This window comes from Squalius cephalus (genome assembly GCF_949319135.1).
Source record: "Squalius cephalus genome assembly, chromosome: 1".
NCBI lineage: Eukaryota > Metazoa > Chordata > Actinopteri > Cypriniformes > Leuciscidae > Squalius > Squalius cephalus.
In genome coordinates, this window is record NC_137122.1 from 3,185,636 (window position 1) to 3,198,290 (window position 12,655).

The following is a 12,655-nucleotide window of genomic DNA, read 5'->3' on the forward strand; positions in this document are numbered from 1 at the left end:
ATTGAGTGATTTTACTGGCTTTGTATTAGAAGAGTGACATCAGAATAAGTCACATGATCATCTGTCTGCTCCTAAACATCAATGCAAACATGCAGAGAATCAAGATTAACACACAGAACAGACATATCTCTCACTATAATATGTAGAATAACACAACAGCTTTTAAATCACATTACTGAACGTAATGTTTGGTGATTTAGTGGACTCACATTGGCTCTTGCAGCGGGAGGAATGGACACGTTGATCGTCTCATTCGTCCCTTTATGATCATTCTCATATTTGACCTTCAGAACAAACAGTTAAACTGCATGAATGACACTTTATTGAGCTTTAAAGACATTAATCAAATCTAAATCACTGCATTACTGAACTCACCGCAGAGTCGCCAGTCCCTCTTTTATGATCTGAAAACAAGTGTCTCATGAAATATGAGTATTTATGGACAAACACACATGTACAAAAGATAGAATGTTAAGCATTAATATTTTCAACAATCAGATTTTGTTGAAGCATTAAAATAAATAATAAAAATGATTGTTGACTTGATAACTCTGTGATATTGACATTACAGGATTTCTCAGCAGGAATAAACTTCTGTTTGAGAATTTCATATAATCCACATGTTTCTATGATACTTACAATCTGAACATGATGTGTTTGTTTGCTCATCTGAACTGTTTTTAATTGTTGTAAAGGAGTAAATCTGAAAACTCACCAGCTCTTTTTCTGTAGATCAGCCAGAGAAGAGCAAGAAGGAGAACAGCGACTGCAGCGACAGAAATCGCTATGATGACTGAAGAAGAGATCGAGCACAGAGTCAGAGACGGACAGGGCAGATTGGGGACAATTATAGACAAAGACAAAACACTGTGATTATGTACCTGGTGTGTTTTTATTCCAATGATGCTGAGAGTCTGTGCCTGGTGTTGTCGTATCAGCTTGAGCTGAAAGGATGAATGTTAGTTGAGATGCATTCAGGATTTCTCCATTACAGGAGCAAACCGTAGTATAAAACTCATGGCTCCCAGCATGCAATGCGGCATGAAGTATGTCACACCACACAACTCTATAGCGTATGATATTAGACTTAATTTTATATATTTTTTAAAATATATTTTCTCCAACAGCCCAATAATACATACAGGCCTATATAATGGTGTGTAAAACAAATTTATAATTTATAATCAGCTCCATATCAGATTACATGTGATAAAGGACTTAGAGCATTTCATTCAAACACATTTCAAGAGTTCTCCAGTAGTGGACACTCCTGCAACATTAGCGAGGGATAAGCATAAAAAGTGGATGTAAACACAGCCTTGCCCTGCGTCTCAATGTCCATACTATCCTTCCTCAACAGTGTGTGAGATTAAAATAAGTGTCCCAAAGCACAGTATGTTGAAGAGTGTGCCAGAAGTCTCCGGATGGTCTACTATTTCCAACCGCGACCGATGGTGAGAGGTTTAGATAAAGGTTTGAGTGACTAATCAAAGTTTAACCTGATAATTTCATGTTATCCGTGTTATATTTCATCAGCAATAACAATGTTACTTTTATAAAGATCCGTTTAGCCATTAACTGTTAAATGCATCATTATTCATTAATTTGAGGAGAGTCTCATCATGAAAGACCCGCGACTGCAGATCAACGTGCTTCTGCATTTCTCTCCGATACAGTAGGAAATTCAATTAAATGTGGAGGATTTTAACTGTGACAAGATGATTTACAGGCCAGTTTACTGTGACAGAATGAACAGAGATCAACCGTTAAAGACACAACGTGATAGGTTGTCCCAAAGCTTGTCTACTCTTCTGCTACACACTCTAAAGTATGCACCTTTTCTTCACAAAAAGAGTATATACTCTTAGGATGTAGTAAAAGAAGGTGAATTGAGCATTAGAGTAAAAAATAAGTGAAGTTATTCATTTTCTCTTCAGTTTCATCTGAGCTGTTGAGGTGAATGGTAGGACAAACTTTCTCCAGTCTACTATTATAAAAACTATTAAACTTTTTTTCTTAAAGGTAAAAAAATAAATAAATATTTAAATCAGTTTATTTCATATTGGGGTCATAAGACACCCAGACTTGATGAATAACTGAAGTTTTATATGTTAAACTTGTTGCCGAGCATTACGAGTGTACGGCTTATTTTGTGTTTGTCTCTTATTTTGTATATTTGTTTTGTTGACTTTTACATGTATGTTTTTTGATAATTCTGTGACTGGATGAGCAGTATTTTATGTCTGTTTGGTGTTTTTCATGTATCTACAGTGAATGCGCTGCATGGATGAGCTCAACATATCGTCTTTATGTGAGGATTTCTTTATTGTGTTATATGAACACAATACTCTCACTGTTTATACTAAACGTCATAGAATATGCATAAGTACACTAATTGGGACACACCATAAAAGTCCATGAAATGAAACTAAAACAACAACTCAATGTGACAATCATACTGTAGAATATGACAGTCATATTTTGATGAGTTAACACTAAAGATAACTCTAGCATTATGCACTGAAAAGCACTGATGTGAGAAAGACAGTGATGATGTACCTTTAGAGACGTGTGTGTTTATAGTTGAGGGATCCTGAGAGTGTGTGATGTGGACTGGATTCACTGCTGTCGTTGAATCAGCTTGAGCTGTGAAGATGAATGTTAGTTCAGATGATTACTGTACAATATGACATTCATATTTTAACTTTGATCATCACATTACATAAAATGAATATTTTTGTTGTCAAGTTTCAATTCCTTTATTATTTCCAGCATCACGTTTTGGACGTTTTGGACTATTACTTCACTGCAGTTCATTAGTTTTGATGAAGCAATGCTTTGAGTTACTCTTCTGTGAGAGTCAAAGAAGCTTTTGTTCCCTTTCATCCTGGGAACTCCAACGTCTCGTCGGGGGAGTTCCCTGACGAATTGGGATCACGCTAGGGAGCCAATTGGCTTCGAGAGAATTAAAATGTGTCAATGGACATTGGCATGCAAGATTTACATTCCGCGACCCGCCTACCAGCGCGGGTATAATAGGCGGAAGCAGGGACGGATTGGGGCTAAAAAACAGCCCTGGACTTTCTCCCAAATAGGCCCATCATCCGGCCATTCGCCTCTAGCCGTGTGGGACAGACACTAGTCAGGATGTTCTGATACTATGCCACAATACTGTAGCCTATCAGACAAGGTATTCACAGTAAGTAACATCTCAAACCCAATGATGATAATTGGGGTTGTGTTTATTAAAGCGACGCTATGCAGTTTTGGTGCTTTTTGCTCGCGGATTTCTCTATAGAGCTCCCCCTACAGCTTCAGAATAGATATTTGACAACACTGTCGTCAAAACTCAAAAATGATACACAGAAGGCTAGCATATAAATGTTTAGATAGTGTATGTGTGCAGTGCCGTAAAGCAATTCATTACATCGTGAGACCTGATATCACGCGATACTTCCTGACGCTGAGGCCCGCCGGCCCAAAGTTGCAAGGGTGGTTTTTCGGCTCACATGTGCTCGGGGGGTGCGAGACGACCACCATTCAACCCGAAAAAAGTAATATAACTATTCCAATGACTACAAAGCTGTTCAGTTGAGGTAAATTAAGCTAAAAAAATGCATAGTTCACCTTTAACCCTCTGGGGTCTGGGGTGTTTTTGGGGTCCTTGAGATGTTCTGACATGCCCTGACATTTGTGCTTTTTTCAGTTGCTTATAAACATATTAATGGCAAAGGTGTAAATTCACTCTATATAGCACAAATAGGACTACCATAATATGTGAGCCACATGTATGTACATGTTTTCATTTTTGATATGTGTAAATAAGACTTTCGACTAGTCGCCTAGAGTTTTTTCTTCAAAATGATGTGAAAATCATCCTGCCTATTCATTCACATAAAACGATACATTGATTTAAGTTTTGTGAAACACTTTTAGTTTGGAAAGCCAATATGCGGATGGGGCGTAAACGATCATGCATATTTAGTAGTTCACACCTGATGAGACAATGTCCCTGCATACTTAATGAGCCATTCATTCAGGTGTGTCACCTATAGCTAACTTAAATATACAAGCTTCATAAAAATGATTATTCTGGAAGAAAATTTCAGATGGCATATATATATATATATATATATATATATATATATATATATATATACACACACACTACCAAATTGGTTCACAGTTGGAAGCATCGCAATTTTTTTTATTTTGCCACAAATTGTGCTTGCAAATTGTATAATATCCAAGGTAAACATGTCTAGTAATTGTGCAGTTAATTCTCATACTGTATTTTCAGTTTTGGAATATTTATCCTCTCCCCAAATTTGTCACCAATAAAACACAATACAAATTATTTAAAGAATTTTTTTTTTTTTACCTTTTAATAGTTTGTTTACATCTACCTTGTAAATATATATTTTTTATTAAAAAGGTTACAATTACAACAACAATTCAAGTGTAATCTTTCTTTGTAAAAACTAAAGTATACAAAACGTATTATTTGATGACTTTGTTTTTGACAAAACATACTATATTTAACATATGAGCAAAATTGGCAAACAAAAGTTTATTTGATGTGGCAGTCTATTGTACAGTAAAAACTTTATAATCTATTCAAAACTAGTCAACGTCTTTCAAAACTAAAGTATACATTTTATCATACGTATTTCAAAGTAAAGGATTTATTAGTTAGTTGATGACTTTATTTTGGACAAAACACATACAGTATATATTCCTCATTTCAGTATAGCAGTAGAGTTTGCTAAAAGCTGTTCATTCAATACAGCAGTATTTGAATATCGATAATATTTTGTAAAATTGCATTTATATTTGCATTTATGTCAAAACCTAGACACTTTTAAACATCAAAATGACATTTATTAATATGTATTCGTGTCAAAATGACATATAAACAGATTTTCCTATTCAATTTTGCATGGAAACGCTTCCAAGTGTCACGTTTTGGTTTTGTTTATGTCTTGTTTCCATGTCTGTCATGTGATTCCCTGTTTGTCATGTGATCCTGCCATGTCTTGTCATTGGTTAATTGTCTGATCATTGTTCACAGGTGTCCCTTGTCTTGTCATTAGTCTGTGTATTTAAGCCCTCATGTTTGCTATGTGTCTTTGTCAAGTATTGTTTCCTGTAGTCTGCTGTTGTGCAAAGTTCATGTTCATGCTTTGGTTTTTGTTTTCATGCCACGCCATATTTTTGTTTCATGTTTTGTTTTAGTTATAATAAACTGCACTTGGGTTCTCATCTTTCAACTTGCCTCCAGTGGATCCTTATTACAGAATACTTGACCTACTACAATGAATCCAGCGGTTGTCCTCCTGAACCTACGCCAGGGGAATCTTCCCATTGAAACGTATGTGGCAGAATTTTGTGAACTCTCTCACCTGGTGGATTTTAATGATGTGGCGCTCAAAGACATTTTTAGGGTAGGTTTAAATGAGCCTGTTTGCTACCAGCTACCTGGGGGAAAAATTCATTGGTCTCTGGCACAATACATGGACTATGCCCTATTATTGAGCGGTTCCTCATTGACTGTGGGTTTTGAGGAGAAGCCCCACAAACCCACAGTATCTGCCAAGCCTGAGCCATTTCACGTCATGCCTGCCAAGCCTGAATCTCTTCACGTCATGTCTGCCAAGCCTGAATCTCTTCACGTCATGTCTGCCAAGCCTGAATCTCTTCACGTCATGTCTGCCATGTCTGGGTCCCTTCATGTCATGCCTGCCAAGTCTGAGTCTATTCACGCCACGTCGGCCGCCGAGCCGGTGTCTCCTGACAAGATGGCCGCCGCCGAGCCGTTGTCTCCTGACAAGATGGCCGCCGCCGAGCCTGTGTCTCCTGACAAGATGGCCGCCGCCGAGCCTGTGTCTCCTGACAAGATGGCCGCCGCTGAGCCTGTGTCTCCTGACAAGATGGCCGCCGCCGAGCCTGTGTCTCCTGACAAGATGGCCGCCACCACGCCTGAACCTGAGCCCTCAGCAGAGATGACCGCCGCCACGCCTGAACCTGAGCCCTCAGCAAGGATGGCTGCCACTAATCTTGAATCCTCAGTTATGGCTACACTAACAATTATGGCCACAGCCATATGGTGTGTGTGGTCGGTGCACACATTTGAAGTTCACGTCACGTCACGTCTGCCGAGCCAGAGCCTGTTCACGTCACGTCTGCCGAGCCAGAGCCTGTTCACGTCACGTCTGCCGAGCCAGAGCCTGTTCACGTCACGTCTGCCGAACCAGAGCCTGTTCACGTCACGTCACGTCTGCCGAGCCAGAGCCTGTTCACGTCACGACTGCTAAGACTTTTCAAGTCATTTCTGTTCTGGAGTCGATGTCTGTTCCAGCCCATAACCCCATAGCTGTCCCCAAGAAAATTGGGGGGGGGGGGGGCAGTAGGGTCCTTGATAGGACCATGGAGGCCGCGCCGCCATGGTCTCCTGAACTGTCTGGTCCACCCTGGCCACCTGAACTGTCTGGTCCACCCTGGCCACCTGAACTGTCTGGTCCACCCTGGCCACCTGAACTGTCTGGTCCACCTTGGCCACCTGAACTGTCTGGTCCACCCTGGCCGCCTGAACTGTCTGGTCCACCCTGGCCGCCTGAACTGTCTGGTCCACCCTGGCCGCCTGAACTGTCTGGTCCACCTTGGCCACCTGAACTGTCTGGTCCACCCTGGCCACCTAAACTGTCTGGTCCGCCCTGGCCTCCAGCACAGCCGGATCCGCCCTGGCCTCCAGCACAGCCAGATCCGCCCTGGCTTCCTGCACTGCTGGATCCGCCCTGGCTTCCTGCACTGCCGGATCCGCCCTGGCTTCCTGCACTGCCTGATCCGCCCTGGCTTCCTGCACTGCCGGATCCGACCTAGCTTCCTGCACTACCGGATCCGCCCTGGCTTCCTGCACTGCCGGATCCGCCCACGCCATGCCACGGCCCAGGTCCGCCCACGCCTTGCCACGGCCCAGGTCCGCCCACGCCTTGCCACGGCCCAGGTCCGCCCACGCCTTGCCATGGCTCAGGTCCGCCCACGCCTTGCCATGGCTCAGGTCCGCCCGCGCCTTTCCACGGCCCAGGTCCACCCGTGCCTTGCCACGGCCCAGGTCCGCCCGCGCCTTGCCACGGCCCAGGTCCGCCCGCGCCTTGCCACGGCCCAGGTCCGTCCATGCCTTGCCACGGCCCAGGTCCGCCCACGCCTTGCCACGGCCCAGGTCCGCCCACGCCATGTCACGACCCAGGCCCATCCACGCCATGCCACGTCCCATGTCCTGTCCCCCTGCACGGGCCTGGCCCACCATCCCTCCCCCATGACCTCCTCCACTCCACCACCCTCCTGGTATTATGATGTTTTGGTTTTGTTGGGCGTCGGGAGACGCCCTTAGAGGGGGGGATTCTGTCACGTTTTGGTTTTATGTCTTGTTTCCATGTCTGTCATGTGATTCCCTGTTTGTCATGTGATCCTGCCATGTCTTGTCATTGGTTAATTGTCTGATCATTGTTCACAGGTGTCCCTTGTCTTGTCATTAGTCTGTGTATTTAAGCCCTCATGTTTGCCATGTGTCTTTGTCAAGTATTGTTTCCTGTAGGCTGCTGTTGTGCAAAGTTCATGTTCATGCTTTGGTTTTTGTTTTCATGCCACGCCATATTTTTGTTTCATGTTTTGTTTTAGTTATAATAAACTGCACTTTGGTTCTCATCTTTCAACTTGCCTCCAGTGGATCCTTATTACACCAAGACGCTTGCGTGTCGCGTGAAATATATATATATATAGAACATATGAGCAGAAATTGCTAAACAAAAGCTTATTTGATGTGGCAGTATATTCTACAGTAAAAACTGTACCCAAATCTAGTCAACAAAATGTTGTCTTTCATATTTCGCCTGACTGTAACGTTGTTTTTATGAAATATTAGACCATATAAATGTTAATTTGCAGTTTAATACGTTGCTTATACAAATAGCCTACATTTTATTTCAACATATTTCAGTCGATTTTTACTCATCTCAGTATAGCAATGCAGTTTGCTAAAACATCAGCATTCATTCACACACGCGATTTAAATTTAAACTGTCTTTTTGCGAGCTGTGGTAAACAGCGCGCATCTCTGCGGCTGCCGTTCATTCACAGAAACGCGATTCACTTGAGAAGGAAAAAAAAATTACTACTGTATTCCTCAGCTCAGTCGGATCCTTGCTCCTCGAAATACCCGCACTTCTGAGGGACATTTTCCATTATTATTATTCCTCACAGCGCTGCGAGACGGTGTAAACAAGTAATGATCTGAATAAACTTTTGTTTTCTCGAGCTGATATGGGGGCGTTCACAGGTTTGCGTGGATTGCCTCAGACATTTGCGTTTGAATAGCGCGCGCTCTCCGTGGGCGGAGTCACATTACATTTGAATGAGCTGTAATGAGCTCGACTGGAATCGCTCTCTTTTAATACAGATTTCACAAGATGAGAATATTTGTTTTTTATATAAATTACTTCATTTAAAAGAAGAGAATTCAAGCTTCATGCCTGTGTGTCTGTATGTCTGTTTGACTGAGTATTCGCTGAGTTACAGTTCATTTTCGGACGCGTTTCAGAATGGACTACACCGACAGAGAGAAGGCAGAACTCGCATCACGTTTATTTTTCTTTATTTGGCAAAAAGCACAACACTTTGTTTTTATTGTGAGTATACACAAAAATAATACACATTTAACAGAATCGATTGATGTATGAAACTTGTTTGTAATATCAAAGTCAACAGAGCAAAATGAATTTCTTTTTAACTGATAAGAAAAAAAGCGAGCTTGTATCGCCGGCGATACCGCCGACCCCAGGGGGTTAATAAAGCCTCAGCCTTCAAATAAAAACAAGAAATGTACAATGCCATTACATCTGCATTGAAAATGAAATACAAATAATGAAATGTCACTGGCTACAGAAACCCCAAATTACACAAACTTGTAATTATAAAATATATAGTTACTATTAGACTATAACTTTCTATTCAAATATAATGTGAGCTAATTTAAAAGTGCAGTAGGTAAGCCTTATAAAACTAACTTTGTCATATTTGCTGAAACTGACCCCGTGTTCAAGTAGAACTACATGAAGCAGGTAATAAAAAAAGAAAATCTGTCTCTTCAGCTAAAAGTAGCGCCCTTCCCTGTTTTTTAGTACGCTTAGAGTGGTAGCAATGCATGCCTGGTGTTTTCCCGTTTAATTAAAAACCATAGTCTTCATTCTAGCAGAAAAAGTGAGCTCACTAACATCTCATATACAACGAAGTGAAATCGCGGTCAACCCACAATCAATTTCTAATGCATTTAATGTTTCATATTACCCTAACAGAAATGATTAAACTCGTTAAGTTTGACAGCACTAAATGGCACGATAATTTTCATAATCATGATGCACACCCATGTTGATAGCTGACTATGCAATTCGCTAAGATAGGGATAAAGCCAGCCTATAATAATGTGTCCTGCTACTGGCACTTACCAGGACCTCTTGCTGATGTGAAGTTAACTCTGCTGTCTGTCCCTCATCATGACCAGGCTGTGGATGCTCAGGCTCAGCTTCCTCTTGCTGGTCCTCTACACTCTGGCTAAGTGAAGCAGTGATGCTGGCAGTTGCACTGCAACCAAAAAGCTCTGTGAGCTTTTTACATTTTGCTGCATCAGTATCGAGAGACTTGGCCCTCTTTTCTTTTAATTTTTCCCATCCACCTTTCTCCTTATGTTTTCTGCTAGCCATTCTGCCGGCGATTTGACACGATTTTGATGCGACTGTGCGGCCGGGGACCAATCACAAACTGGCTAGTAGGCCTACTCTTCTTTCTCAGTTTTTTTTTTTTTTTTACACGTAGCATATAAGTGATCATATTAGTGCCCCTGCTGTTGGCTGTTCATATTGCTTTATTAGACTTTTTTTTTGTGCCGACGGCCCTTGGTTGGACGGCCGTTCTGGACTTTTCCGGAACGCACAGATTGTCAGTCCGTCCCTGGGCGGAAGTAAACATTGCGTCAATGCTTTTTGCTTCGGAGTCATCCAGTGTGTCTCTGTGTGAGCTGCTGTTCTTGCCAGAAGAATTTAAATACAACGAGTCCTCTTTGGAACGAGAAGATCCTCTGGTGCTGGTGTGACAGCGCTTCAGCAACCATCGCTTCCTGCTGCTGGCCGAGTTTTCCTCTTTAAAAAAAAAAAAAAAATAGAAGCTGTTTTCACGGCTGGTATTGGGTGAGGGCAGCACACGGGCTTGCAGTTTCCCCATCGTATCTGCCGTGGTGTTCCCTCAGTGCTTCGGCATGTGAACAGAGTTTTTCTTCTCCTTTCTTCTTCTTTCTAAAAGAGTATCACGGGCGTTTCGCGTCCTTTTCAGGATGTCGTTTCACCAGTGCGTTTCTGGATGCGGTCGAATTCTTCTTCAGGAAGATGGTCATAAACGCTGACTCTCGTGTATGGGTTTAAAGCATGCTGAGGCAGCGTTTGTGAACGAGTCATGTTCTCATTGCACGAACATGACTCTGGCGATGCTGCGTTCAAGACAGAGAACCCTGAGACATGGGGGAGTCCCTTCAGCGAATCCCCGATCTAGTTCGTCAGCCAGTTCAGTTCGGCAGACGGCTACTTCGGTGATTCCTGTTGGTGAGCGGATGAGGATTACAGTGAAGAACGTCCCGTCTGGTGAAAGATCCTCACGGGCTTCTCACTCCTCTAGTAGCTCGTTGCCATTGGCTGTTCCGGTGGAGCTTCCGGAGCCGCCTCGTGTGGTTCCGGTTGTCTCCCTCGGAGAGCCGCCTGAGTACCAGATGTCGATCGCGGCATCGGAGGGAGAGCGGTCATCTTCCGGTGATGACTCAGCGGGAAAACCCCCTTCGGGTGTGGTGGCTTCCGCTGAGCAGGATCCGGAAATGGCCGCTATGCTCGAACGGGCGGTCGCGAATGTCGGGCTCGCGTGGAACCCTCCACCGGGTCCCGAACCTTCGCGGCTGGATGATTGGTCTCTCGGAGCGGGCCGTGTTGTTGCCCCACAGCCCGCTCCGGTACCATTCTTCCCGGAAGTGCATGAGGAGTTGAGGAAGTCTTGGCTGGCCCCTCTGGCGACCAGACGTAGACAACCTTGCTCCTCCTCCCTCACTACTCTCGATGGCGGAGCGGCACACAGGTACGAGGGAATCCCCCCAGTGGAGCGGTCTATCGCGATACAATTGTGTCCGAAGACCGCTTCCTCCTGGCGGGGTGCCCCTTCACTCCCCTCCCGCACCTGTAGGTTTTCCTCTGGTCTGACCAGGGATGCCTACATGGCGTGTGGAGACGCCGCTTCCAACCCTGCATGCTATGGCGCTGCTGCAGGTTCACCAGGCCAAGGCACTCCATGACATGCAGGGGGTGGTCCCGACCCAGGATTGCTGCAGGAGCTGCATGCGGCGATGGACTTTGCCCTCCGGGTGACAAAAGTCACCGCACGTTCCCTGGGTCGGGCGATGTCCACTTTGGTGGTCCAGGAGCGCCACCTTTGGCTTACCCTTGCGGATATGCGGGAAGTGGAGAAGAACAAACTTCTCAACTTGCCCATATCCCAAGGGGGTCTCTTCGGCGACGCGGTGGAGAGCTTCACCCAAGAGTTCTCTGCCGCCCAGAAGCAGTCGGAGGCAATACGGCACGTCCTGCACAGGAGATGGACTGCTGCTGGTCCGTCTTCTGTGGCCATAGAGCCTCCGGCTGCTAGTCGCCGAGGGCGCCCTCCTGCGATCACTCCTCCGCCCGGGCAGCAGTCTAACCCTGGGCGGCGGAAGTCCAGTCGCAAGAGGGCTGCCCAGCCCGCTCCGGCACCCCCGGCCCCTTCCTAGAAGAAGAGAGGCGGGAAGCGTCCCTGAGACGGGCGACCTGGAAGAGGACCTGGATGCTGCTCAGGAGGGTGCCTCTGCACACCTCCTTCCCCCGGGGGAGGGCCAGCGGACTGTTCCCAAATTTTCAATAAAAGAGCAGTTTCTACTTCCTCCTCCAGGTCATCCACGGCCGAGACTGGTGGGCACACAGTCTCCCTCGTCCAAGAGGGCCAGAACGGCAGTGTGCGCCGCCCCCTGAGCGGCGCCACTCCCGTTCCCCTCTCCCCAGCTTGCGGATAGCAGTAAAGTTGGGCCCGGAGGTGCAGAGACCAGGATACGAGGAGTCAGGGCCTCGTTCCGCGTCTCTCCCCCTCCCCTCGACACGGGGCAGCCCGCAGCAGAATGTCCACGGGCCTTCTCTGCCATCTGCCCCCCGGTGGAGGCAGGTGACCCCGCTCTCGGTCGCTACAATGCCACTGGAACCGGGTCCCTGTCATCCACCTCGCTGCCCCTCCGATGGTATGCCGATGGTTCGGGTTGGTTTGTTGGGAGGGTATCTGGAAGCCTGGCTAGCGCTTCCGGGTCCGTCCCGATGGCTCATTCGCACCATTCGGTTCGGCTATGCAATTCAGTTTGCACGCCGGCCTCCCAAGTTCAGGGGCGTCCACTTCACCCGTGTGCGGTCGGTGGGCGCCCCTGTCTTCCGGAAAGAGATCGATGTCCTGCTGGCGAAGGACGCGATCGAGCCGGTCCCTCCTGCCGAGATGAGGTCCGGGTTTTACAGCCTCTACTTCATTGTACCCAAGAAAGGCGGTGGGTTACGGC

The 12,655-nt window shown here is 45.5% G+C and overlaps 1 protein-coding gene and 1 long non-coding RNA gene across 2 annotated transcripts in view; one reads left to right on the top strand and one right to left on the bottom strand.

The window, feature by feature from the left end:
* LOC307156695 overlaps positions 1 to 12,655 on the top strand; it is a 343,191-nt gene that overhangs the window by 69,893 nt on the left and 260,643 nt on the right. The gene's annotated exons all lie outside the window — the stretch shown is intronic.
* The window catches only part of LOC307156380 (uncharacterized protein), a 67,496-nt gene that overhangs the window by 869 nt on the left and 53,972 nt on the right, over positions 1 to 12,655 (bottom strand). Inside the window, exons 7-12 of the mRNA XM_079867691.1 lie at positions 2,560 to 2,646; positions 882 to 944; positions 716 to 793; positions 376 to 404; positions 210 to 284; positions 1 to 71 (exon numbers count right to left, since the gene is read on the bottom strand). Of these exons, the coding sequence (XP_079723817.1) occupies positions 12 to 71; positions 210 to 284; positions 376 to 404; positions 716 to 793; positions 882 to 944; positions 2,560 to 2,646 (392 nt within the window). The 3' untranslated portion in view covers positions 1 to 11. The remainder of the gene's footprint in view (positions 72 to 209; positions 285 to 375; positions 405 to 715; positions 794 to 881; positions 945 to 2,559; positions 2,647 to 12,655) is intronic.